Genomic DNA, 13,155 nt, shown 5'->3' on the forward strand with positions numbered 1-13,155 from the left:
CGTAGTACTTAGGACCCTTTATAATCTGAACTAGTTTACTTTTCCAGATTCTTCTGCCATTTCCTCACATACACTTTGGTCTTTGGCCATACCCAACAGTTTCCCTTCTGGATGCTCTCAGGGTACCTCTTCCGTTGCATCTGGTGTTACCTCTGCCTGAAATGTCCTCTGCCCCTTTCACTGGGCGGTGAACTCATTCTTTAGGAATGCTCTTCTCATTTTGACATTTTCCCTACTTTGGGCACATGTAGCCCTTCCCTCCATGTTCCTCTGGTACTTTGTACATGCCTCTGCTATAGCATTCAACCATGATTAGTTTACCTGATAATATCATTCATTCAGCGGGCCTTTATTGTGTACCTTTCATGATCTCTTCCAGGTCTGAGTTTACACACATTTTAAGATGGGGCAACTTTCCCGTAAAACTACAAATTAGAGGCTTTGTAAGAATGACGTAAGTGCTTTCAGACTGCAGGTCATTGTTGTTTTACTTAAGAGTTGATGGGAAACAATTTTGAGGTCACTCTGGTGGTAGCTTCTTAAAAGCAAGGTGTTCCCTACTTTGGATTCTGGTAGTGTTTATATTGTATCTTTTGGAGGTGTTCTGCACAGTGTTGGGGAATTATTCAGCATTCTTTTCTTTACTCTTAGACACCATTGGTAAACAGTGCTGATTTTTTAAAACACCTTTGGACAAGTAGGGGAGCTCTGAAAGACAATGTTGGAAGCTAAGTGTTGAATTTCAATCCTACAAGCATTTGCCAGACATGTGCTTTGAGTAAATGGCTATGCTAAATGCTATAGGACTGAGCAGAGGGTGGGGAAATAGTTTTGCCCTTAGGGAGCAGCCAGGCAAATTGGGGAGTTTGTGGCAGTGGTAGATTTGAAAATAGCTCTGTTGGGTTTCTGATATTTTTGAGCGTCTAGACATTAACAGCCATTAAGGCAGTATTCCTCCATGTGGAGGATAATGCCGATCTGAAGGTGATTTCTCTTTCTCTGTGCTGTAAAGATGGAAACACATACCAAAGGTTCCAGCATGTATATTAGTCTCAGCTAACTCAGTCTGTCTCCTTACCATCTTCTTTGGACCTGAGTTATCAAAATATTTTACCTCAGTCCTTTCAAAATATTGATGAGTTCTCCAGAAGTTTATTTCCAAAATTAAATAGTCCTTTTATATTTCAGCTTTGATTCATGGATATTTCTTTGTCTTGAGACAACTCTAGAATTTACCTTTGAAATAAAAATTTTCCTGTGGAACTTTGACAGTAGAGAATAAATAAGCTTAGGAATTTTGTTTTAGAAAAGTGGAACTTGGGTTTATATACCCGTTTCCCCATGTGTAAGACCCGGGTGTTCTAAAGTTGTCTCTCTGTTCTTGGGCATACTCAAGCTGTCACTGGACTGAATGGAATTTCATTATTTACTTAAGTCACACATGACTCACACAGTATCCTACAGTTGTAGAAGGATTTAGAAAAGAAAGGTAGATACAAAGGAAATAGCATTTATTGAGCATCTATTATGTTCCAGCCTGTTGGCTGCTTTTCCTGTTAATTTATTTTAGATTCTTACAACTCCTCTATGAATTTGGTATTTTCATATTTCAGATGAAGATATAAGGCTCAAAAGGGTATAGTGATTTTGTCCAGATATAATTAATAAGTGGAGAATTCATGTTCTGGTCTGTATGACATTAAAGCCTGTGTTCTTCACACCATACTTTTTGCTGGGGAAGCACATGTATTCAGTAGATTTGAATTAGGATATGAATTCATGAGCAGGTTACCCAACTTTCCTGGACCTTAGTATAGGTAGTTTAGGTATTCCAAGCAAGGGTTTAAAACCAGGCTTCCAGAGTATGAATCCCTGCTCTGTCACTTCCAAGCTGTGTGACCTAGGGCATAGCATTAGACCTCTCTGAGCTTCAGGTTCTTCACTGTACCGTATGGCTATTAGTAGTAACACCTCATAGCATTATCCTAAAGATTACTTGAGATAACATAGGTAAGATGTTATTAATGAAGTGACAATATGACTTTTATTTGAGCCCCACTCTCTGTTTCTAATATCTAATATTCTGAGTTTCTCAATATGATCCACTGGCAAACATAGGAGAATTGTTAGTATTTTTAGTTCCCCAGATTTTGTGCAAGATTAGAAGCCATAGTGGTTAAGAGCACAAGCTCTAGGCCCAGCTTCCCCAGGTTTAAGTCTAGAGCTGGCCACTCAGTTTGAGACGGTACTGGTGAAGTGCTTTCAGAATACTAGGTCCAGCGTTCAGACCTTGGCTGCAGAGCTTTCTCTTTCCGTGAGTAAAGTTTAATGTGTTCCTTTTAAAAGTTGCCTTTATTTTGCAGGGAGAGTACAAAGAATGCGGGAGCTGTTACAAACAATATTTCCTGATTCTTTTCTCTTTATGAAAGTAATATAAAATCTGTGGGTATTGGGGTTTTTTCCGTTTGTTTTTTATTTTTATTTGTTCTATTTTGTTTGTTTTTTAGTCCCAGAAAATTTCAAGTGGATTCTTTGGAAGACCTAGCTTTACAAGTAGATGGCTGCATTTTATAAAGTGTTTGGGAGACTTCAGGCCAACTTTTTGCCTTAAAATTAATTTTGTAGTCTGCTGTAGTGTCTAAAATTCTACCACAGTCAGGTCTCCAAGAGATGTATTATAAATGCTTAAGGGAACCAGGATTGCTTGAATGTTAGCCAAGTATAAGACCCCTAGAGACACAGGGACAGGTTGGAGGATAGAGAGTGTATAATATGAGGACAGGCAGATTGGGGCCACCCGTAGTGTTTGCCCTGCCTGTAAACAGAGTGTTTGAGTGAGTCAAAAAGCAAGTGTAAATGCTATGGTCAGAAGCTGAATTGATAGTGGGAGGGTGCCTTGTCTTAAATTCAGTAATAGGAGTGGGACTGACAGATTTCCTAGGCTTTTTTTTTTTTTTTTTTAAGATTTTATTTATTTGACAGAGAGAGAGACAGCGAGAGCAGGAACACAAGCAGGGGGAGTGAGAGAGAGAGAAGCAGGCTTCCCACTGAGCAGGAAGCCCGATGTGGGACTCGATCCCAGGACCCTGGGATCATGACCCGAGCCAAAGGCAGACGCTTAACGCCTGAGCCACCCAGGCACCCTCCTAGGCTATTTTTAATAGCTGCCTGACTAGATTGAGAATGCTGGGCATTATAATTGCTAACTTTGTACAGATGAGTCAGGGGACAGTTAACAGAGCAGGCTGTCCTGTTTGTGTAAACGGAGGCATATGGTCATTTTTGGTACAGCGCTAGCGTCTTCCAAGCTCTGTGCCACCTCTGCTTTCAAGAAGTTTCCAACTCAGGTCTGGTGACACATTTCTAGGTATTATAGGGATATAAAGAAATAAGATACTTAATGTTTCTATCAGAGAGGTAAGGCCTGTGCCTGCCGGCGGCCATACAGCCCAGCAAGGGCCTGGTGCTGTGGGAGTAGAGGAAGATGATGGCTCAAGATGCTGCTGCCCTTACCATGGGTAGGCTTTGAGCATAGGTAGAAACTGTAATATCATTAGAGGCCATTCCGGGTTTTTGAGTAGAGGCACAGTGGGCCATTCATTTCATAAGAGTGTAATCTAAGTTGGAAAAGGAGTGACTAGCGGCAGGGAGACCAGTTGGGACAGTGGTCTGCACAAGGCATGGAAAAGGGCACATTTCTGATAAGAGGCGATGGGAAGAAACAGAATGGAAAGATCTCTAAAGTACATCTCAGAAGTGTAGAGTCTGCTGGAAGTTGGGACTTTAGGAGAGATTCTGGTGGTCTCCAAGGCATTGTACTTGGAAGATGGGGCCAGTGGAAGTGTTCATAGTATGAGTAGGTAGCTCAGGAAAGGAGGAACCTTATGAAGAAAATGATGAATAATTCATTTCCAATAGGTTCTCCAAGTGGAAATAGGAGAGAACTGAAGTAGGATGACAGTGGTTATCTCTTATTACACCTTCTTCCATCAGGATGGCGAAGGACAGAAATGGGCCTGCAATTATTTTCATTAGTTTGATTTCAGTCTTGTAATGCTATGAGTGAGTGCCAGTATGAAGTGGTAAAAAGTACTCCAGTTTAGGGGGCAGGTGACTTTGGCTATAGAGGCGAGACTTACACTAACGAGTTCCTTGATTGTGGACAAACCACAGCCTGTGGGCCTGGATATATGCTCATGAAAAATGAGGTGGGGAAAGCAAAGATGTAGGTCTATCTAAGGCCTTCCAGTGCCCAAATTCAGTGATTCTGAGGGTCCTAAGGTACAAAGTGGTATGTGATTTTTATACATAATAACTTCTGTATGAGAGTTTGAAACTGAAGGATTCAAGTTTTGTAATTTTTCTACCTTCTTTAGTGTATTTAACAGTTATTTCATAGCACTGTTCTAGATGCTTGGAAGTGAACAAAAAATATTAAAAAAATTTTTTCGCTTACGTGCTTGTATTTTAGTGGCAACTGCTAACGTGTGGCCACTTTGATGCTTTGTGGTGGCTAAGTGTCTGTGAGGGTCATACCACCCTGCACATTAATTAGGCAGCTAGTGTGTGCTAAGTACTGTTAGATATCTCATCTGCAAATTATATACCATTAGATTTTCTGTTTTACAAATATAGCAGTCCTTGTTTTGCATAGTGCAAGACTGTAAAAATGACTATGTAAGCCGAAACCATGCAAAATGATCTTAATAATCAATGGGAAAAGTTTTGATTGTTCTGACTTACAAAATTTTTTTATCAAAGAATTGAAAACTCACTGTTGATTACAGATCTGTAGGGAACAAAAAAGATAGTAACACTAATAGATACCTAGCATGCTAGAATATAAAACACTAGAACATTGAGAATTAAAGTGCTTTATTTCTTTGTAATGAGCTTCACAAGAGGGGTTTGACCAGAGAGAGCTTGCCTTCTTGTGTAGTCCATGGTATGGAGCAAGCATCCTCCCAAGTTTGGGTCGGCTTTCGGCAGTTTACCCTTAGTGTTCTCCGTGTCATGAGGTGTGTTGGAGAGTTCCTGTAATGTGAAGAGTTTTGTCAGCATCACTTCCTCTGGGACACGGTCGTTCTTGTCATCACAACTGATTTCTTCACTTATTTTGATAAATTGGCTTTCACCAGGTGATTCTGGCTGTGGACCTAGAGTTTCTGGAAGGGTATGGCCATGCCAGCATCCCCGCGGCCAGCTGTGTCTTCTGCCAGCTCCCTTTACGTTCCGTTCGCTTCTAGCATGAGCTTTAGTTTTAATTTCGGGGCTTCTCTTTCATCTTTGTCATTTTCAGTCAGTTCCCTGTTTTGATTATTCATTTTTATGAAATGTCGTGCGAATTTGATCCCTGGGAGACAACACAACCAAACACTGCTGTTTGTGTGTGAACTGAAATAACAGCGGTGCAGTGACCAAACAGTGACCTGAAAGCAGTGATGTGGTCACTGATCATGATGCGTTTCTATTACTTACTCAGTGATTTGTGGATTGAAGTTAGCAGCAAAGTTTGTTCTTTATGGAGTTACTCCGAGTGAATATGCCGCAGTAACTGAAATTTGAACCGTGGTGTCGGGGGACTGGTGTTGTTGAAACCTTGGTAACAAATCCGTGCATAATAGAATCTTGCAAAGTGAGGGCTGCCTTGATGCAAATGTTGCTGTTTTCCTTTATTTAATAGAACAGAGGAACAAACCCATGATACTGACTTGGCTTTCACGTCAAGCATAGTTTGGTCAGTTAATGTGTAAGGTAGGACCAGGAACTACATCCTTGTTTTCAGGAAAAAATGTTTAATGAAGCAAGACGTGTACGTTATTCTGTTTATAACTCACAGAGTTCAGAGGCAGGTGCGTGGTGACCCCTACTTTGGCAGATGAGAGAGTGTGTGCTGCGGAGGAATTTGACTACAGTGGGAAGCGCACAGATTTTGGAAGTCCCACCTTTAAACCAGTATGGAACTTCTCGGGGCCTCCATTTTCTCCCCTGCAAGCTGGAGATAGTAGATCTCAGAGTTGCCTGAAGGACTCAATGTACAGAAGCTGTTGCCGTGCCTGCCACATGTTACCAGCGTTTCTTTACTTTCCAAGCCTGAACGTGTCATTTAGACTTAATGTCCCACAGATGTTTGGCATTTATTTTGTATTGTCCAATTTGATACAAAAGTAATGATTTTGGAACGGGCACTTTTATTGTAGCCATTTAAAAGCATACAATACAAATAATAAGAAATGTAATGTAACCTGTTTGCCTCAAAAGTGGTTAACTTTAAAATAGTGATTTAAGTAACTTCTCTCAGTTGTATCAGTCATATTTCTCAGCAACTGTTATTTTTAATTTTAAGGTAAAGTTTATTTTGTTTCTAAAGGGAGAGTTTAAAGACCATGATGTGTACAATTTCTGACACGATTTTATTGATAGGTTTCTCTCAACTACAGGTTTTCCCTGCTATCTGAAATTAGACCATTCCTATGAAACATCTCCTAGGCCGAAATGGCATAAAGTGAAGAAGCAGTTACCATTAATTTGTATGGAAAATTTTTTGAACATTCCCAGACCCCAAAAATAACTTCTCTCAGGCTTTTCTGATACCTCAGGCCACATCTTGCTAACAGATGCACAGAATAAATCGAGATAAAGCACAGATGCTCACAGATACAGCGCAAAGCTCTGGTGGCTTGATGCTGAGATGCCGAGTGTAGTTGCTGGGAAAGAGCTTGGCGGGCCGCTCTGGCTGCTTGGGGTGCATGCTGCCTCTATAATAATCGCTCCCTGCAACACACGTGCTGACCACTATTTTCACTTTGTGCCTTTCTTTGTGAAAGTGAAAATCCTTTTTGAATTTCTTTTGGTTAGTGAAAACAGGTACTATTACTGTAGGTCTTTCATAAAAGCAAGCTTTAGAAAAGTGAGGAATACCTGTTTTTATTTTCTGAATTATCTTGCAAAGTGTATAGTGTTTCATTTTATATGCAATGTATTTTCTACAAACCCTGCCTTACATTGGCTTCCTTCATTATATTGTCTCATGGGTTTCTTAACCACTTTGCTTCTCTTGTTAACTTTTATTTTTAAGAGATAAGCTTTTTAATTAAATGTGTTAAATTTGGTAAGTTTCATTTTTAGATGCTTGTTTTTGGTAGTCTTTTTCCAGTGAGTCAGTCCGAGATGACAGACCTGAGACCATTTTTGATTCTTCGGTAATGTAGGGAACTACCACCAACTTAAAATAACTAGCATATAGGCTAACGTTAAGCCATCTTTGGAAATGTACACCCCTTTTGCCATTTTTTTTGCATGTGGCCCATTGTTCATAGCCTTTGACTCTTACCTGCACAGGCTCTCGTGACCCAAATTTGTGCCCTTTTTCTTTCCTCTAGCAACAGAAGAGAAGAAATCTCTGAAGCGAACTTTTCAGCAGATACAAGAGGAGGAGGATGATGACTACCCTGGAAGCTACTCTCCCCAAGATCCTTCTGCAGGACCCCTCTTGGTATGTCAGGACTCCCAGAGAGTAGGACACAGTGGCTTAGTGGAGGGACTGCTAGTTGAAGATTATGGCCACAGGGTGGCGCCAGGGACCAATAGTATGGAATCACCAGAGGGCAGCTCTCAGGGCACTGAGTGCAAGATCTACCCAGTAGAGCTTGCCAGATAGCAGGCTTGCCTTTGTCTTTGAATGCCATGAGTCTGGATGGATTTATGTGTTATATGGTATTTGGACTTGGCTTTGTTTCACTCCTAGGACTTGAAAATATTCTCAAAAAGTAGATTTTTTGGAAGGGTAGATAATGCCACAAAGACATTTGAATGTCCTCTGCCATGACTTTTCTCCTATACATGGTTATTTTATATAAGTAGACAATTCATTAGTTTCTAGGGTAGTCTGTGTGGCAATAGCAAATTTGCTATACTATCACCTATTTAAATATTTAAAATGGAGCCAATTAATTATATATTTGCATTGTTTAGGCCTTCATATAAATTAGCTGATGAGCTCTGTGTGATTGGTTAATTTTTGCTGTTTATTTCTTTACTTACTAATTTACTTTACTTACTTTACTTACCATCAAAGAAAGTGAGGCTCAAAGAGAGATTAACTTGCCCAGTGTCTTAATTTGAATCTGGGTCTGACTGACCTCAGAGACCATGATCTTTACTGAGTTACATGGCCTCTTTTTGCCTAAAACAGTTTTACTTTATTATACATGGGTGTCGCTAAGGTCCATGTAAATAGGAAGCATGTCTGGTCTGTGTTACGTTAAAATGTTGAATTAGATGGTGGGTTAAGTGAAAACAGTGTTAGGCCATGTAGCTTTGCATTTAAAAACTTCCAAGGGGGCCAGCCTGAATTACTAACTTTCAGGATAACTGGACTACCGTCTACGTGGCCAGTTTCTTACTCCTGGGTCATGATGGACTGGCGAACCTGTCAGCATTCATTGTTTTCGGATGATTTTTTTTTTATTTTTATTTTTTTTATTTATTTGTCAGAGAGAGTGAGTGAGCACAAGCAGGGGGAGTGGCAGGCAGAGGGCGAGGGAGAAGCAGACTCCCTGCTGAGCAGGAGCCCGATGCAGGACTCGATCCCAGGATCCTGGGATCATGACGAGCTGAAGGCAGAGGTTTAGCTGACTGAGCCACCCAGGCATCCTGTTTCCTGATGATATAAAATTACCCTTTTTAGTGTACAAAGTATGTGTTCTTGGTTTGCTCTTTTCTTAGTCTTTTTCCCCTTTGTTTGTAATTAATGAGTTTGACACATTTAATTTGGGGAGTGGCTGCCAAAATGGAAATTGTCATCTTTGTGACACTCATTTTGTAAAGCAAATCCAAGAAAGAATTGAAGTAGGCAGTGTCATTTCATTTATTTATTTATTTATTATTATTATTTTTTTTCATCAGAAAAAACTTATTTTGTAATTAACCAGAACAATGAAGCTGTTTTGATGAACACAAAACTGAAATTGGGGCTTGCTAATTTTAGATGGGAGGTTTTTGTTGTTTTTTTTTGGTTTTTGTTTTTTTGTTTTTGTTTTTTTTATTTTATTTTATTTTTTATTCTTATGTTAATCCCCATACATTACATCATTAGTTTTAGATATAGTGTTCCATGATTCATTGTTTGTGCATAACACCCTGTGCTCCATGCAGAATGTGCCCTCCTCAATACCCAGTGTCATTTCATTTAATCAGTCAGCACACAGTTGTTCAACATCTGGTACACACGCCTTTATGCTATACTGGAGACCAGACCATTCTGTATTAGAAATCATACATTATTTGAAACTAAGCAATTTGAACCAGGCTCCTTTTTTTTAAGTTGCCAAAAACATGCTCTTTTAAAAAGATTTTTTTTTTCAGGTTATGTAGAATTTGTTCATGCTCTGCTATTGACTTAGAAAAATTAACTTTGTACATTCTCTTAGAATCCATCATCCAATCCAATCATTGGCCTCAGTATAGGCTCTGGTACTGAGGACAATGTTTTTGTAAATGTCAGGAGCGTGATCATTTTTAGAATTTTCCTTCACCTCATTTAATTCTGGCTAAAGTTCTTTAAATCCCATATTTAATGGACAGCGTTGCTTGTGCTTTCATTGTACAGACTGAGGAACTGATCAAAGCTTTGCAGGACCTGGAAAATGCTGCATCAGGCGATGCTACTGTCCGGCAGAAGATTGCTTCTTTGCCCCAGGAAGTGCAAGATGTTTCTCTGTTGGAAAAAATAACAGGTGAGAAGGTAGAGTTTGGATGAAAGGTGAGGGAAGAGGGACCCATTTCTCTAATTCATCAAACCCTAGGACATGCTTATGTTTGCAGATACAGACGACTTCTATGTGGTATTGGGTTTTGCAAACAGTGAAGCTGTTGAAACAGTCCATGCTTGAATAGTGATTCTAGGAACTGGAGAAAGGCTGGCATGCCACAACCTGTGGCACTCTTACGTGAGATCTGCTGAAAACACAAGGCAAATTGTGTATGTGATATTGGGGGGGCAAGAGAGAAGACATTAAATTCATGATCCTCTTACTAAAAAAAATTCAGGGCTCTGTGATTTATACCCTGCACACAGACACACCCCATAGATGATAGTGCCTTTAATGCCAAGGACGCCAGGTGTATATTGTTAGTCATGTCATTTTGCCCTCTTGATGCTCACCCCCAGTTAAACAGGGAGGGACACGTAACATTATTCCCGCTTTATGCATGGGAAATTGAAAGGAAGGAGTGAAGCACGAACTAATACTTATAGAGAATGCTCTGTGCCAGATACTTCTACTCTTCATGATAACCTTTTGAGGTCACTGACTATATATCCCCATATTGCATAGAAGGAAATTGAGGCTTTGAGAGGTTAGGTGTCTTTGGGCAAGATTATCAGTTCCAGTTTCCTTACAGCATTTGGCTCACTTCATGTCTCTGTGTCCCATTTTGGTAATTCTTGCAATATTTCCTTTTTTTTTTTTTTTTTTTAAGATTTTATTTATTTGACAGAGACACAGCAGGAGAGGGAACACAAGCAGGGAGAGTGGGAGAGGGAGAGGGAGAAGCAGGCTTCCCACCGAGCAGGGAGCCGGATGCGGGGCTCGATCCCAGGACCCTGGGACCATGACCTGAGCTGAAGGCAGACGCTTAACCATCTGAGCCACCCAGGCGCCCCTCTTGCAATATTTCAAACTTTTCTGTTATTCCTTATGACGATTTGTGATCAGTGATTAGGATTCACTGAAAGTTCAGATGATAGAATTTTTTAGCAACAAAGTATTTTTTGATTACAGTGTATACATTTTTTTTTTAGACATAATGCTCTCGCACACTTAGTAGAACAGTATAGTGTAACCATAACTTCTGTATGCATTGGGAAACCAGAAAACTCATTTGACTCCTTTATTGCGACATTTGTTTCATTTCAGTGGTCTGGAACTGAACCTGCAATATCTGAGGCACACCTGTATTTTAAAGGTGGTTGGGGAAAACCTTTCTGATGAGATGACCTTTGATCAGAGGCCTCCCCAAGATTAGGAAGCAAGCCATGAGGATATCTGAGGGAAGGAAGTGCTACACAGGCAGAGGGTACAGTCTGAGTAAAGACTTCAGGTCAGGAGCATGCTTAGCTGCAGGACACAACATGGAGGCTGTCTAAATCCTACAGGCAGCGTTTGGGCTCACTCCTACTTCCCCAGCTCCAGCAGTTGGACCCTACTAGATCTAACAGTCTGTTAACCCTTCCACCTTTTCTCAGCCTCCACTCCCCTCCAGCTTTACTTTCTTCTCTACTTAGCATGGAGTCTTTATAATCACTTCCTTACATACATCCTCAGTCTCTGTTTTTCTCTTTCCTCTTCACTGACCCAACTCTTCTCCTGGCTAAGTCCAACTTTTGAGGTTATTATAATGATCAACTCATTTATTCTTACTATCAGAATCATAGTCTGTAAAAATTGGGAGCAAATTAACATAAAGCTAGCAATGTATGTGATTTTATTTACCTGTTTTCCCTGCCCTAAAGGTCTCATATCTCATGGCCCTTTTTTTTTTTTTTTTTTTAAGATCTATTTATTTATTTGTGTGAGAGACAGCGAGTGCAGGGGAAGGGTTCGGGGTGGGGGGCAGAGGAAGAGGGAGAGAGAATTTCAAGCAGATTCCCTGCTGAGCCCGACGTAAGGCTCGATCCCATGATCCGGAGGTCGGACCTTAACCGACTGAGCCACACAAGCGCCCCACTTTTTTTAAATTAATAAAAAATTAATTTTGATTTTTAATTGCAATAAAATACACCTAATTTACAATCTTAACCATTTTTAAGTGTACACTTCAGAAGCACTAAGTACATTCACATTGCACAACCAATTTCCAGAACTCTTGACTAAACTAAAACTTTATACTCATTTAATAACAACTCATTTCCCCCTCTCAGCCACCATATCTAAATCCAACTTTTCCTCTGTTCTTTCCTGGACCTGCACAGCTGAGTGTGGCTGGGAAAAACAAATAACACATATAAGCTGATTTTTCTTCCTACTTCTCTGGGTGAACATGTCTTTTTTTTTTTTTTTTTTAAGATTTTATTTATTTGACAGAGAGAAAGAGATCACAAGTAGGCAGACAGGCAGGCAGAGGGAGAGGGAGAAGCAGGTTCCCTGCTCGAGGTGTGGGCTTGGTCCCAGGGCGCTGGGATCATGACCCAAGCCAAAGGCAGACGCTTAACCGACTGAGCGAGCCAGGTGCTCCGAACATGCTGTTTTCTAAACCAGCCCCCTACCTGTTTGTTAGTCCTGTTCCTTCTCGCTATTCAAGGACATTGCTCCAATAATTGTCCATTTTTTCCCTCTACTGGCTCATTCTGCACAGCATAAAAACATGTACTTTTTTCCCACGTGGGAAACACTTTTTTTCTTGACCCATATACTGCCTTACTTCTCTGTTCTTTGTAATACAACATTCTAAATAATTGCCTGTGCTCATTTGTCTCCCTTTCCCCTCTTCCCATTCTCTTTTGGTTCCACTTTACTGAAGCTGCTCTTATCAGTGTTGTTGATGACTTCCATGTTGCTAATTCAGTGGTGAATTTTTGCCCAATCTTTACTTGTGGTCATCGTAACTTGATCTTAGTAACATTTGGCCCAGTTGGTCATTTCTTCTGATTTGGTGCAGTAGGCAGAATAATAATACCCCTGGCCCACCCAGACATCCTTGTCCTAATACGTGAATACGTGATCTTACATGGCAGAAGGGACCTTACAGATGGATGAAGTTAAGGATCTTGAGGTGGGGAGGAGTATCCTGGATGATTCAGGTGGGCCCCATCTGGTCACAGAGTCCTTCTGAGAGGGAGGCCGGAGGGCAGTAGTCAGAGAAGGAGATAGGACCCTGGAGACAGTCTTTGGAGAGATGCATTTTGAAGATGGAGGAAGAGGCCATGATAATAAATACTAAGATAATACGTTTGTGTTATTTTCAGCCACTGAATTGGTGGTAAATTTGTTGTAGCAGCAACGGGAAAGTAGGACTCTATCCTCGCTTTTCTCTCCTTCCTCTGGCTCTGGCTCTTTAGTTTCCTTCTCTGGTTTCTTCACCCCTCTGTTACCTCTTCATGTTGAGTATTTAGCGCTCTTTTCTAGTTGGTTTCACTGACAGTTCCTTTTATCC

The 13,155-nt window shown here is 40.6% G+C and overlaps 1 protein-coding gene across 1 annotated transcript in view; it reads left to right on the top strand.

Annotated features, from left to right (window-relative positions):
- RPRD1B (regulation of nuclear pre-mRNA domain containing 1B) overlaps positions 1 to 13,155 on the top strand; it is a 51,922-nt gene that overhangs the window by 13,631 nt on the left and 25,136 nt on the right. The window contains exons 4-5 of the mRNA XM_045885752.3: positions 7,383 to 7,495; positions 9,611 to 9,737. Of these exons, the coding sequence (XP_045741708.1) occupies positions 7,383 to 7,495; positions 9,611 to 9,737 (240 nt within the window). The remainder of the gene's footprint in view (positions 1 to 7,382; positions 7,496 to 9,610; positions 9,738 to 13,155) is intronic.

The sequence above is a fragment of the Mirounga angustirostris genome, unplaced genomic scaffold (genome assembly GCF_029215605.1).
Source record: "Mirounga angustirostris isolate CCGP_5_RB_7025 unplaced genomic scaffold, mMirAng1.0.hap1 SCAF_10, whole genome shotgun sequence".
Taxonomy (NCBI): Eukaryota; Metazoa; Chordata; class Mammalia; order Carnivora; family Phocidae; genus Mirounga; species Mirounga angustirostris.